At 37.2% G+C, this 14633-nt stretch overlaps 1 protein-coding gene across 2 annotated transcripts; it reads left to right on the top strand.

Annotated features, from left to right (window-relative positions):
• The first annotated feature begins 210 nt into the window (after positions 1-210).
• On the top strand, positions 211-10456 carry LOC147868532 (uncharacterized). 2 transcript variants are annotated; one of them, XM_087320417.1, is made up of 7 exons: positions 211-380; positions 463-659; positions 4732-4812; positions 6773-6943; positions 7022-7297; positions 7373-7995; positions 8163-10456. In XM_087320417.1, the coding sequence occupies exons 4-7, from the start codon at positions 6779-6781 to the stop codon at positions 9736-9738; spliced, it is 2640 nt and encodes an 879-aa protein (XP_087176543.1). In that variant the 5' UTR covers positions 211-380; positions 463-659; positions 4732-4812; positions 6773-6778; the 3' UTR covers positions 9739-10456. The 2 variants fall into 2 exon arrangements, with proteins under 2 accessions (XP_087176543.1, XP_087176551.1); XM_087320425.1 differs by lacking the exons at positions 211-380; positions 463-659; positions 4732-4812 and having other exon boundaries at positions 6815-6943; positions 7059-7297.
• Positions 10457-14633: the final 4177 nt, after the last annotated feature.

Below are 14633 nucleotides of genomic sequence, written 5' to 3'. Positions count from 1 at the left end.
GACCACTTGGTCTCCATTGGGCAGCCTTACCAAATGAGATACAAATCTCTCTCTCTCTCTCTCTCTCTCTCTCTCTCTCTCTCTCTCTGACACACACACACACACAGACATAGACACACACACATATGTATAATGTATATATGAACTTATTTATTTATTTAGGGAAAAGAGAGTTAAAAAGAAATCACGTGATAAATGCCCTGTTCTCTTCTCCGCAACAGAGCTTTATTTTTAGATCACTCTCTCTCTCTCTCTCTCTGTGCGTGCGTGCGATAACAAGCCCTACTAAGAAGATTAGGGAAGAAGAAAGAATAAGAGGAGGATCCTACGTTCCCCTTTGCTGCTTCTCCTTTCAATGGACGCCGTTTCTCTGATCGTAGGTCTCTTTTCTTCCTCTCTCTGCCGTTTCCTCGTCGATTTCTTTATTGATGTTTTTCTTTTGCTGTTGTTTTTCCTAACTAGAGAATGGAAACTCCCGTTTTTGGAACCATGCGCATGCACACGTACACCAAGCAATGCGATCTGTAAGCTGAAAAACGCCCCCAGGGATCCAGCTTCCATTTTTATCCCATCTTTCGTGAAGCAATATGTCAGTTTTCGACAGATCCGTGAGGATTCTTTGGCTTGGTTTTCGTTGAACTACTGTTTCATGGCAAAAGGTGCAATATGAACTTTACATCATGTTTGTTTAATATTCCCTTTTTCTAACTGAGTGGATCTCTGAACATAGGACAGATGTGCTATAGAACTTTCCAGTTTCTTTTGGGGTCACCTTTTTTGACAAGGTTAAAAGATCCCTCATCATTTCCAGATTACATGATGTCTTGATCCTAAGTTCATTGTGTGTAGAATTGATGACTAGAAAGGACTATAAGAGAAATTCACCCTGGACAAGAGAAATCCGACAGGGGCACAGCCATGTACACGAGAGTGTCAGATATATGTCAACAATGGGGGATCCCAATCTATGAATGGGTTACAATTTCTGTAAACTTATAACACGTAGAAGTCCACTTGCGGTGGCATTGCCCTCGAAGCATCGACGACACACTGATGTCAACAACCATCATCTATGAACAGGATGATCCAGTTGGTGTGAAAAAGTAATATGCATTGATGCACAAGATTCCATTTTTAAGAGGAATGGGTGATGATCGAGGATCATCAAAGATGTTTGTGAGTTGTAACATGGGTTGTGTAAGCCAAGCCCAAGCCTAACATACTTCGTTGATGCTTCACCTTGATTGTTTATGCCGGACAATGTAGTCCAACCTGAAAAAGAGGCCAATGTTCAAAAAGGGGTTCCATACTCTTGTTGTAGATTGAACATGCACATAACCAAGGACGCGGTACTTTTGTCCCACGTTATCAATCACCATATTAATAAAAGGGATCTAATGAGTGAGTGAATTCGATACCAAAGCCATGGGTTTCTCAAGAGAATCTTGTGTAGGATGAACTTCGACCACTTCTCGTGCTTTTGCAAGCACACCAGATTTGATATACATATCTACCAATCTGTTATAAAACGCGTTTCTCAGAAACCTGTGGCGGGCAATCTCATTGTGAACTCATATGCCCTTTCCAACAGAACGTAGGTTACGGCAAGCCCTTAGAATGTAAATGAATCTCACTTCATTGAGAGAGATTCTCTCCTTTTGCATTTGCTCAAATTATGTGAATGTTTTGTAACGTAGCTCTTTGTTGGACATGCCTATAATGGTTTTGTTTCCCTTTTTCAATTGCCTTTTTGGTGCTACAATCTTTGAAGGATGAGGTTTGTCTGATCTGGAGAAAGATCCTCTCTCTGCATCTCTGCTACCTAAATGCTTCATGATCTTGCTTGCGTTGCACATACCCTGTCATAAATGTATTTCAAAACATCGTGTCTTGAATGGGAGACTGTTCATGTACCTTTCCTTTTGCAAATGCCACACCTAGCGTACATATCCACCAAAGTATTACCAAACTCACCATTCTTCAAAAACAAGATCCAATAAACAATCTCCTCTTGAATTTTTTGATAGCTCCAAGACTATCATGTGTTTGCATTCAGTGAGGGTCCTGGAATTTCCATATTTGCAGAAAACCACATCTTGGATAGGAAGCTCTTTGTGCACTTGCTAGTAGATCACATTCAGCATACATGCATACCAAAGTATGACCAAGCACAATGTTTTTCTGCAACATCCCCAGTTCCAAATCTTATCATTAGCTTCCCTTATCAATATTTCCTATGTTTCTGCAAATGACCTCATGCAAAGACAAGCCCTCTTTTTGCTTTTCATGACAATCTCTTTGTGAATGTGTTTGCTCTTATGAATAACACCTATAATGCCATAAGGCTTGAGAGTGCAAGTGACAATGACCTTGTTGGGAGAGCCATGGAAACAAACATATCATTTTCATTTTAGAATGATTGAAGAAATTCAAATTTGCTTGTTGGAAATCGTATATGAAGGCTCGTTTTATTACAATGTGCATCAGATTTCAGTTATTCATTGTAATAATAACAATGTCCAAGACATGGAAACAAAAAGTACATTCAGAAACAAAGACTAGATAGATAGATAGATACATGCATGCATGCATAGATATAGAGCTTTAAATTGTTACTTTTTCCAATTCAGTATTTTTTGAAAGAAAATGAAGTAGTTGATAAATAACAAACTGTTACAATAAACAGGTATTAAACCCACCGATAAGAGTCTAATTCTAGCAACATGATACCTATGTCCATTCATCCCACTATTGTGAAACTACCTTATAACCTTGTAGACCTTTAGTGCAAACAGTTCTTAATTCTACCACCATGTACTTTTTCCAATTCAGTATTTTTTGAAAGAAAATGAAGTAGTTGATGAATAACAAACTGCTACAATAAACAGGTATTAAACCCACCGATAAGAGTCTAATTCTAGCAATATGATACCTATGTCCAATCATCCCACTATTGTGAAACTACCTTGTAACCTTGTAGACCTTTAGTGCAAAAAGCTCTTAATTCTACCACTATGTGCCAATGTCATTATACATAATGTTCATATTTCGATGAGAGAACCTGATTGTTATCTGATATGCTCTCTTCAGAGATAGAATACTTTGTATAGTCTGTTCTAGAAATTCTCTATCTATTGTTGTACAGGATTTTTCGGCCAACTTAAATAAGATATCCTATTGAGGAAAAGACCGAGCTCAAATTTCCTAGTGCTCTAACTGTTAAGCTATGTGTTTTTATACCCGTTGGTCACTAATCACGACTAGAATACTAAATAAGATATCCTATTGGATAAAAGACCTAGCTCAAATTTCCTCTAAGGTCCATGAATAGTGCTCTAACTGTTAAGCTATATGTGTCTTTTATAACCTTTGGTCACTAATCACCATTAGAACTCTATTTATAGATGCTCCACTAAATTTCCCTATTAATGAGGTAGAAGATCAAAACCATTTAATATGATATTAAAATTATACTATATAGCTTACCAGTAGAGTGCTGATTAATTTTAAAACTGCCCAATGGAAGTGTGGAGTTTATCAGTATTCCATTAATCTTTCCACGGTATACAATAGGGGGCCACTTAGAAATGCTGAAGATTGGGCTTGACGAAATGCTGGAGTTTCCTTATCAATTAAGTATGCTATTGGATGGAATGATATACCTTGCTTAGTCCTATTGGCTAGTTAGGGCCATTGCTCAGTTTGTTTCCTCATGTGCTGGATCCTCCTCCCATCCACTTGAACCCTTTCTTCCATCCTCTCCTTCGATGATAATGTTGATTTGATTAGTAGTGAAGGAATTTATCGTGAAGCTACTTCGCAGTAGAGTGCTGATTAATTTTTAAAACTGCCCAATGGAAGTGTGGAGTTTACCAGTATTCCATTAATCTTTCCACGGTATACAATATAGGGCCACTTAGAAATGCTGAAGATTAGGCTTGACGAAATGCTGGAGTTTTCTTATCAATTAAGTATGCTATTGGAATTTGGATGGAATGATATACCTTGCTTAGTCCTATTGTCTAGTTAGGGCCACTGCTCAGTTTGTTTCCTCATGTGCTGGATAATCCTCACATCCTCCTCCCATCCACTTGAACCCTTTCTTCCGTCCTCTCCTTCGATGATGATGTTGATTTGATTAGTAGTGAAGGAAGTTATCATGAATCTACTTACCAATAGAGTGCTGATTAATTTTTAAAACTGCCCAATGGAAGTGTGGAGTTTACCAGTATTCCATTAATCATTCCACGGTATACAATAGGGGGCCACTTAGAAATGCTGATGATTAGGCTTGACGAAATGCTGGAGTTTCCTTATCAATTAATTATGCTATTGGATGGAATGATATACCTTGCTTAGTCCTATTGGCTAGTTAGGGCCATTGCTCAGTTTGTTTCCTCATGAGCTGGATAATCCTCCCATCCTCCTCCCATCCACTTGAACCCTTTCTTCCATCCTCTCCCTCGATGATGATGTTGATTTGGTTAGTAGTGAAGGAAGTTATCGTGAAGCTAGAAACAAAGCAAATCTGTTTGTTCTTGGTTAGGGAACATTGTTAGCTGAAGGTTATACATAGGATGGATTGAAACATTTGGAATATCTGTACGTAAACATTTTTAATTATTTCACTTAATTTACCTCAAGATCCTGATCAAAACTGAGTAATTGCGAGTGAAACTGGATTAGTAATATATTTAATCTTATCTTAGAACTTGATATGTTGAAATACAGGGTTGCTCATGATGTCAGAAAATGTTATGGAGAGGCGTTTTCATCCCGAAGGCATAATTCTTGTAGCTGCACACTAATAGGGTAAGGAAGATTAATGTTTACAAAAGTTGATATGCTCAATAAAGATGGCTTTTAAGGTGTTCTATGTGGTTTTGACTCAACTTTTAAGGTGAAGAAATTACGTGTTTTTTAAATTGTTCAAATGTTGGTTTTAGATCAGTATAGGAACTCTATGGTCTACTGAAAATTGATCTCTTTCTGATTATATTTTAAGAAAATTATGTTGGATATGTACATTTAATATTTCAGGCTAAATTTCAAATCTCTAAGGTTGAACAGAAGAAATCATATGTGAATTTTAAACCTATTGGGCAGAAGGACAGAGGGATAGTACGGTTCATGGTTGTGAACAATATGGAGATCTATGGTTGTGAATAATGAGAGGAAATGTGTGAATAGATAACTGAATGAAAGAAGTAACCCTAGCTAAAAATCAGGTGTCCAAGAAATATATAACAGAGCCAGGTAGATGAGGAATCCAGTGCATAATGAACATTTTTGAACAAATTGGGAAAATATGTATTGGATGACGAGTCCTCATTTATCAGATGTTTATGAAAGGAAGGCCCCAGAATCAAACATTCTTGAAGGGAAAGTCAGTAGAAGTGGAATATTTTCGAAAGAATAAAGATATGGATATTTCAATGCATGTGGATGATCATATTCACATCCCAAACCTAGCCTTAAACTCATCATGCTAACACATCTCATTTATCATGGCCAAGCAGACTTTGAAAAAATGATTTTCAACAAGCCAAGGGTTTACAAGTGATTTTTTTGCCTTATAGAAGTCATGCTAATAAGAGATGCTGCTTTCATTATTCATCTTTTAGTTTGAGATCATGTACACTGTAATCCTCAACATTCATTTCTCACATCCCAACGGTTTAAAATGAAGCTTTTCTTTATAAAATGCAATACTGTTAAGTAAAATATATCAATCAATGCTGAAACTCTATACATACATCAAAATGTTCAATTGTAAGATTATATTTGATGTTGAAGTTGTTCATTGTGTGCTAGCAATGTGTTGGAAGTTGCATGTTGAATGAATAAATTTCTCATTTTGATTTCACTTCCTCTGTATTACACATGAAAAACATCAAGAAAGATAAATGAGTTTATTTTCGAATGGGTTTCATAATATGATGATTGAAGGCAATACCATAAATTATGAATTGTTGATCAATGTGAAAGCTCTATAGAACGTAGTGCTCTATTGTGAGCAATAGATGTATGTTGAGGGGCCCCATTGTGTTCTGGCAAGTTGTTTAGAAGTTGCAGATCCAGATGGAAAATAAGTTTCTCACATTGATTGCATTTCTTCTCTCTCGTACACTAGAGAAGCTTAAAGAAAGACAAAGAAAGGAGTTTAGTTTCAGGATAGGTTTCAAAATGTGGCAAATGAGTTATTTTTTAAAATTGTGTGAAACTGTATTTAGGTTTACTAGTTTTGGCTGGGGTTGAAATGCAGTTTCATGCTACCATGGAAAGGTCATATTTTGAAATTAGTTGTTTGATATGTTGTTTTGAGTTGCAGTTTAGACTTGTGGTCTGATATTAGGAGTTGGCATATGTTGGCAATGGTATCATAAGATATATAGACAGACAGAAAGAAAATAATATTATTATACAAAAGGACAAAGGACCTGTGAGAACAATGCATTTATATAGAACTGGCAGAATTGTATCTCATGTTAGTTGCTTTTCTGTCTAACGATGCTAATATCTTGTGTTTGGTAGACCATGATTGCTCTAAAGTAACCTTTGAATGTACAACATATTGGTATACTTTTGTGTTTACTAGTTATATTGCTTTCTTTGCAGTATCATCAGTTGCACCCTTTTGTGTTTGGTACATCACAATTGGTCTATAGTAGTCTTTGAATGTAACAACATATTGCTATACTATTAATCTTTGTCTCTTTGCAATATCAGCAGTTGCCTCTGTCTAAAGTCCTTCTTTTTTTCATAATTCCAGCTCTGCATGGAGCCTTATGTTCAAAAATCAGGTTTTAAGCCTTACATTGGAGAAGGGTTCATAAGTCCAAACAGGCAGTTAGTAACTGATCACGTGAAAGATCTGGTTACAGAGCATCCTTCCTTTGCTAGGGCTATTCAGAAAAGGTGTCTTGGCCCAGCTGGAAGATTGGTACAATAGCCTAACCCTTTCAAATTGTGTTTCTTCAATATAGTCAAAGCCCCGCATCCTAATACTGTCTTGTTTCAGGCACTTCCAATAACTTTCATGAGCAAATACTTGACAGGATCACAAGGCCAAGTTATACTTGAGGACAAAGATGGGGTAGTATGGAGTATTGACTGGATAGCTTATATGCAGTCTGGGAGGAGGCTTACATTTACTCGTGGTTGGCCTGCTTTTGTTTCACGTCATGAAATCAAAGATGGTGATATATTTGTTGCAGAGATTGTGGCACCTGAACATTGGAAAGTTCAAGTTATTTGTGCTGAGGTTGCATATACAAAACCATATGTTTTGCGCTCGGTGAGTTTATCATTAGATATAGAGGTATCCCTCTGTTTCTATGGGGCTTAATGATTTTACTCGTACTCTCTTAAGGATCATGCTGCAGAGGCTCTTATGGATGTCAATAGTGGACAAAGTAACATGGATGACCAGGAAGCTTGCCTTGACGTGACCTCTGATCGAAAATCTCCATTGGCATTCTTGGCTGCGGAAACCCAAATAACAAGGCGTAAGAGGTCTGGAAAACGAAAAAGCAGAGAAGACTCATATCCTTTTGCAGATAGCCCAGAGAAGGCATTGAGACATAAGGATGATGCTTCTCCTTCTGAGAAGGTGATAGCTTTGGGCTCAGATGAGGGCAGCGAACCTTCTCTAAGTGACTCTAAACTCTTTGAATGTATTGCTGACAAGGAAGATGATGAAAAGCTTTTTGTTTACACAAGGAAGACTCAGACACAATCTTGTGTCGTGTCTGGAAGTGGTATCAGTGCAGTGTGTGCAGACATGAAATCGTTTAACAAAGGAACGACTTATGGGGTTCGATATTGTCAATCTTCGAAGGAACAGTGTTCTCAATATGTATTACATGGATTTCAGTACTGTATACTACATATTTTGGAGGATACATCAGCCCCTTACAAGCAATGCGATTTTGTGGACAGACAAACCTATGCAAGGTGTGGATTTGCTGTTTGTCTCAACATCGTAGATACAAGGTTGGAATATGTTCTCTCTTTTTTTCCATAATTCTCTCTTTCATTCTCTAATGCACGGACATATATAGTCTCTCCTTCAACAGTTCCATTTTCATTTCATAGGATGCTAGTTTTCTCGAATGTCTTATTTAAAAAACATGAAAAGGAATGACAGTGTAGTTATGCAGGTTGTGTCAGATCCATAAGCAACATAATGCTTCTACTCCAGATACACCGAGCCTAGCTAAAGATTTGTGGAGTATCCTTCCCAAACTAGGAAGCCTTTCTTTATTGATGATGGCAGCAATGGTGGCTCATCAATGTCACAACGAGGCAGATTTCTGGGTTTTAACCAAAATGCAATCATCTTATGGCAATATTCAGATTCCAGAGGCCAAAGATGGAAATTTCAGGTTAAATTTACCCGTTGAAGCAAGAAATGTTTGTGTAGACAAGCTCACATCTCCAATCAATATCAGTAGAGTGGGGGAGAATTTAGCTAATGAGGGTGTGCAAGTGCTACCTGTAAAAGTCAGTGAAGAAAATATAGTGCGTTATGTGGGTTGGAAGTTTTATGCTGCTAATAAAGGTAATCTAGCTGCTACGAAAAGTGTTTTGCCTTCTGCATTACAGAACACTGAGAAGCTTTCTGACATTCGGAAATCAGAACCCTGTCGATCTATATCAGTGAATGCAAATAATAGTTATACTGATTTGAAGAGAACGTCTATGCTAGATATGGGTTTCATGGAGTCCATGCAAACAAGGTCAGATTATGCTGTAGATGAGGCTTTATGTCTTGCAGGTCAGCAGAGAACATTATGTGCCATGCATATCCAGGGTAAAAACATCGGTTTCTCTCGGTTTATTGGTGTTTGTAAACGTCCATGGATTACTGGGGCTGAGATCCATTTTCCTCAAGGGAAGCATCAATGGGTTGGTGCATTCCCTACTAAGAAGGAAGAAGCACATACCTATCATGATGATCCTCACAGTGCAGTTACCCATTTTGATAAGAGAGAGGGTGTATACGATCTATATGAAATAGGGAATGGGTCTTTTGCTAAGCAGCAGCTTGATGAGATCATATCTGAGGCTCCGAAGAAGAGAAACTTTACATTTGATGGGAGTAATAAGTTTGACAGAAAAAAACCTGATAGATCAATGCCTTTTACTCTTGCTTTTGATGCAAAACATGTGGATGCTATGTCATCCCAGTGTGAAAGACCCGATCACTCTAAGACTGATGAGATTGTGAATCCAGAACAGAAAAACGGTTCACAATGTCTGATCAGTATGAGAACAGAAGTTAACTTGCCAAGCTCCTTGGCCACAGACCTTACTCTTGCATCAACATGCTGCAAAGAGGAACATTATTCAAGCCTAGAAGAGTGTAGGCATGAAAAGGGGACCCCCTTTGGGGCTTTCAAAATTCAACCTACAATTCATGAAGGTACTAAGGAAGCCAAAACCTTTGTCAATCATGTAGAGTCAATGGGTGTAGTAGCGCCAGAGGCAAGCAATGTTCTGCATGCTGCCAGCAGGACGATAAAAGTTTTCAAGAAGCTGTTCTTAGCTGTTCCTGGAGTAGAAGAGTATGAATCCCAGTCAGATCTATCGGTGGATTCCTTATCTGGACCAGAAGAACCTAGAGTTACAGCCCAACTTCATAAACGCTTTTTGGACCTTAATGATGTTGGGCATGGTGATAGCAAAGATAGCACTGGAAGGTTAAAAGTAATGGAGACGATGAACATCCTTTGATGGGTGATAAGTTCGGGCATACAAATCTCTGCATCTGATGATAGCAACAAGTCACAAAGTTCCTGTCTCTCATGCATCATTGTGGTTAAAGATGTCTATGATCAATGCATATTAGAGGATCATCTTTTAAAGATATGGCAAAGTTACACCATGCGCAGAAGTATCCAGTATGCTGGTGGGAGAAGTACTGTTTTTATACACAGTTTTATCTTGTAGTGGGACAACTCCACACCAAGTATGTATTTAACCTTACTACCTCTGAGTGAACAAATTTGATGTGGCGCCAATGAACTTTCAGCTGCCACTCAAATCAAAGAGTTCATGTGCTATCATTGGACAATCTGTGGCCAATTGTCCTGTTCTAGGTGCTAACCATTCTCGCTTGGAGAGAGATTCTAACCAAAAGCTTATGCCATTTTTTATGATTCATATTTGGGTCAAACGTTTCAAAAAATGGTCTTATAAAATGGTCCTCCATAATGTACCCAATTGGCTTGTTCAGATTACCTTATTCTTTGAGCTTATGATCAAAGCAAATGCAGTGTTTAGTGTAACTGTTTTTATGTGCCCATTCTTCGTGGTAGAACTTGAGTGTACTCTGAGACGTGTAAATTTTTTCTTCAGTGTACCCAATGGTTTGTTCAAACAGTATTATTCTTTCAGATGATAATGAGCAAAGCTTGTGTAAGCCTTTATATCTTGCCATTCTTGGTTATAATGTTATATCGAATGATTTGTTATAATGAACATCTTCAAAGTCCAATATAACCTATGAGACCAAAAGTTAGTGTGTGAATATAAGAGAATGTTCTGTAGGTGCCCTATGTAACAAGGATGTAACCAAGTTACAATGATATTGGGACCATGGGTAGTTGTAATGTGGGGTATACAGTGTACAAAATAATACACGCCTGGAAGAAGTAGAATATGAGTGCATCAGCCTGTGAACACTGTCATAGGATAATACAATGTGGTGTATGTATCCTTCTGTTTGTTGATCTGCATATCTTCAGGTAACAAACCAAATGAACTGTTAGGTCAAGCAATTTTCCTCTACGAAGTGCTGATTGTGCTTGCTTTCAGGTATCATGGTATAACATTCAGAAGAGGTCAACTTTGTACAAAACTTGCTGGCTGTTTATACCATGAGCTAGGAGAATGTGTAAAGTCTCTCTAAATAGGCTGTTGAAGATTCATGTAGTAATCCTTAGACTTTGACTCAGTATGCAGTAGTTATACATCCACTTGCCCATCTATCTCTATCTCCATTGATTCATGGAAGTGTATGACTCCAAATTAGACCCTGAAATCTGCACCCAGATAGTTATAACTGAGTCCATTGCATTTGGAATTGATTCTTTGAGTACATCCGTCGTACTTCTCCTTTTGTGCAAACACCTAATGAGTTCTACATCAATGTAGGTATATGTCTACAACTTCCACTCTTTGCTTTGAGTACTCCGAGAACTTGGGTGATAAACTTTTATGTACAGTTTTCACCCCATACCGAGGTTCCCTACTAGTAATATTAGAAATCACTAAAAGAAGAAAGACGGTATATATGACTAAATAATTCGCACTCCCCTGTTTCCATACGTGCTAACTTCTAAGGCATATATGGCTACATAATTCACCCTCCCTTGTTTCCATGCATGCCAAGGTATATATGACTAAATAATTCACCCTGCCATGTTCCATGCATGCTGAGGTATATATGACTAAATAATTCACCCTCCCCTGTTCCCATACATGCTTGGGACATTGTCATTCATTCAGATGTAGTGGTAAACAACATGAGCTCAATTCTCCCATAGTTCTCTCGAGTCTACAACTATGTGCAAAAGAATACAGAGCATCCCAAGTGTCTCTTTAAGCACACTCGATATTCTGATCTTTAAGCACGATATGATCTGCATTTAATAGAAGAGGTATCCAAAGCACCCGCCAACTGAACAAACCTCTTTCCCACCTCTAACAGTAAGGTCATAAACATGGAGTATCCCTATCCTATTCCAATTGTGGAATGAACAGGCTCTGGAACCCCCTTCTAAAGTCTGTACTTTTGTTTGCCTATTGCGTTCTAATAAGTGCCAAGATCCCCATGAACGTCCCCAAGGACTCTTGTGACAACCGCCTTCTTACCTCTATATTTCTCTTCATTTTTTCACTAACCTATTTTCATCCATCATTCTTTATTCCATCAAACCATACATTGTTTTTTCGAGTTTTCATCCTTTTGTCTTCATCCTCATCACTTAAAATATGTTATTATGAAGTCTTGTGAGCCTTGATTAGTGGAGACAAGAATTTCATCTAGGAGTTTGAAAACATGGCATCTTATATGAAGTTATTCTTGAACTTCATTCAAAGTCTTGACTTTATTTTTCAGATTCATTGAATGGGTAATCAACGGGACACAATTTTCTTATAAATTGTTTCATTGAATTTTGTCTTATTTTACGTATTTGAGTTTATTTAGGGGAACATGCTACAAATTGTTCATTGAAGGTCATGCAAGAGTAGACGTTGTGCATATATCGTGGTAGGGGCTAGATGTATGGGAGAGATTATTATAAAGTAAACAAGTAGAGGGTGAGACTCAATTGCAATAAAAAAACCCCAAAAACATAAAACATTTCCAAACTATGTGGACATGATTTTAGCATGCACCTCTCACAATGCAAAGAATTAGAAAAACATGCAGAGATGATTTTAGCATAAAGAGGATCCCAAATTGCATTTCATACATATTTCTTTAGTCTGATTTTATGAGTATGTAACTGTTTTGGGGGCAAAGGGGACCTGTTAAAGAAAACAAAAACAAACAAGTTACACCTTTGAACCATATAAACATTTTTGTCATTTTCAAACACTTTTTAGACTAAATGCAAACTCTTAGTTATTTGTTGTTATCGTAACACCCATCTCATTGGAAATCATTATTGGCAATAGGGCAACAAGAAGATCCGCAATTCTAACTCTATATTTTAATGTTAAAAAAGTTGTTAGCCATTAATGGATGCATGCAATTTGGTCATCTATAAAGTTGGCCTCTCCACTTACATCTCATAAAGATTGCACAAACTTAATTACATACTATTGAATTTTAACATATGCTGGTAGTTGTGCTTTTCTAAAGTGGTGCCCTATTTACTTACAAAGACATATGTACATCAAGGATGGGTTATTTGAAAGTCAATACTAAATTGTAATGTGGATGTCTTTGTTTCTAATATACAATGTTTTTCACCTAATCTTGCTTGGGGGTCTCTCACATAGCACTACAATTTATGAGGTTTTAAGTCAAGATAAAAAGTTGTAAATATCAATCTACACTGGAGCCAACCATATTGGGACATACAAATAGACAAAAAGAGATGACAATGTATTGTGTCCTCGAGAGGTCGTTAAGATGACCTATTGAAATCATGGTAGATTCCTCCTGCAATCAATGGCAATGGATGAAAACCGTAGTTAAGTTGGCTATGTTAAGCTTGTAGAAACCAATAGGGTGTTGATAAGTTTATACTCAAAAGATGTTGGCAATGAGGATATTAGCTTGAACACGACATTGCACGCTTTGAGTTAACTTTATGCCGAAAAGATGTCGCAATCGTAACTTTTGCAAATTGTTGAAAAGGTTATGTCGGTTTCCTTTACAATTATACGTCAAGTTAATTTCCTAACATTCTTATAACATTGTGAGAAATAGCCCCAATCATGCCCAATGATCATTCTGCAGCTTCAAGAGAACCTTTCCACGAAGGGAGAGAGAAAGAATGAAAGAAATTACTTTTTATGGAGACCAAAATTAACCTAGTACATGTGTATCCTTTGGATATCCATAGCAATTTTAGTAAATGACAAAAAAGGTGTCGGCAAATAAATGGGTTTTGCCCTTTTTAACAATGTCCTTGAAAAACTCTATCAACCTTCTTCCTCTCAACACAAATCAATTGGGCCGGATGCAAACTGTATTGAAAACAACTTTGCTCATTTTTCTCCATTGCTCATCATAAAGAGTCATTAGTCATATATGTAAGTTGTAATGAGAACAAGCGATGTACTTGTCTATAAATGTGCAATTTAGATAAATGTGGATGAAACTTACCTTTATATAAATTGCTTTTAAAAGGCAATATAATGTACGATATCACAAAACGTGATTTGTTAAAACCTATGATGCATCAACACAACACATAACAAGGACCTTGAGATCTCCTAAAGCTAATAAGCTAAAAACATTTTAAGTTCAGAGTATAGAGATGCTCCAAGACAATATAAGAACTATCACAAGCATGTAAAGGCAACTCCACGATCTTTGGAAAGGTCTTGGATTCTAAATTTTCACCATCAATATTTAGAAACAGAAGAAAGGATACTATGGAGATAGTTTCTATGGTGCATAGGAGTGCTTTTCTTTTTCATCAAAAGAGCATCACTCTCTAGGCTATTATTCAATGGAAGATTCCATTATGAATTCACATCTATACTATGTTGACTTCCGCAACATACTCCTACCTGGCTATTGCTCAATAGAAGATTCAAATATGAAATCACATCCATACTCCTACTGCCCAAACTATTCTCCAAACAAAGGTTAGAGAAAATCATTATTTCTATTTCTCCAATAACACATGTTTTCTTATGAGGTTGTGGCAATTGTTAAGCAACTAATTCACACGACATCTACCAATATTACTACTCGAGGACATAACCTTTCCCAACATGCACTTACACAAGTTTTGCAATGCACATACCCCCAAATTTCTGGTTAAAGCTAGAACGACCTTTACTCTTAAGTTGGATAAGAGGGGCAAAACAAAATACTTTTCAAGCATGAGTGTGCACAAATGTATCTATTCACCAAAATTTAGTAATATAGCTTTTCCGGT

Source organism: Azolla caroliniana, unplaced genomic scaffold (genome assembly GCF_043228905.1).
Source record: "Azolla caroliniana isolate FFs.n. ecotype wild unplaced genomic scaffold, voAzoCaro1.0.p SCAF_1, whole genome shotgun sequence".
Taxonomy (NCBI): domain Eukaryota; kingdom Viridiplantae; phylum Streptophyta; class Polypodiopsida; order Salviniales; family Salviniaceae; genus Azolla; species Azolla caroliniana.
The sequence above is the reverse complement of the archived record's forward strand: the minus strand, read 5'-3'. Positions and strand labels throughout refer to the sequence as shown.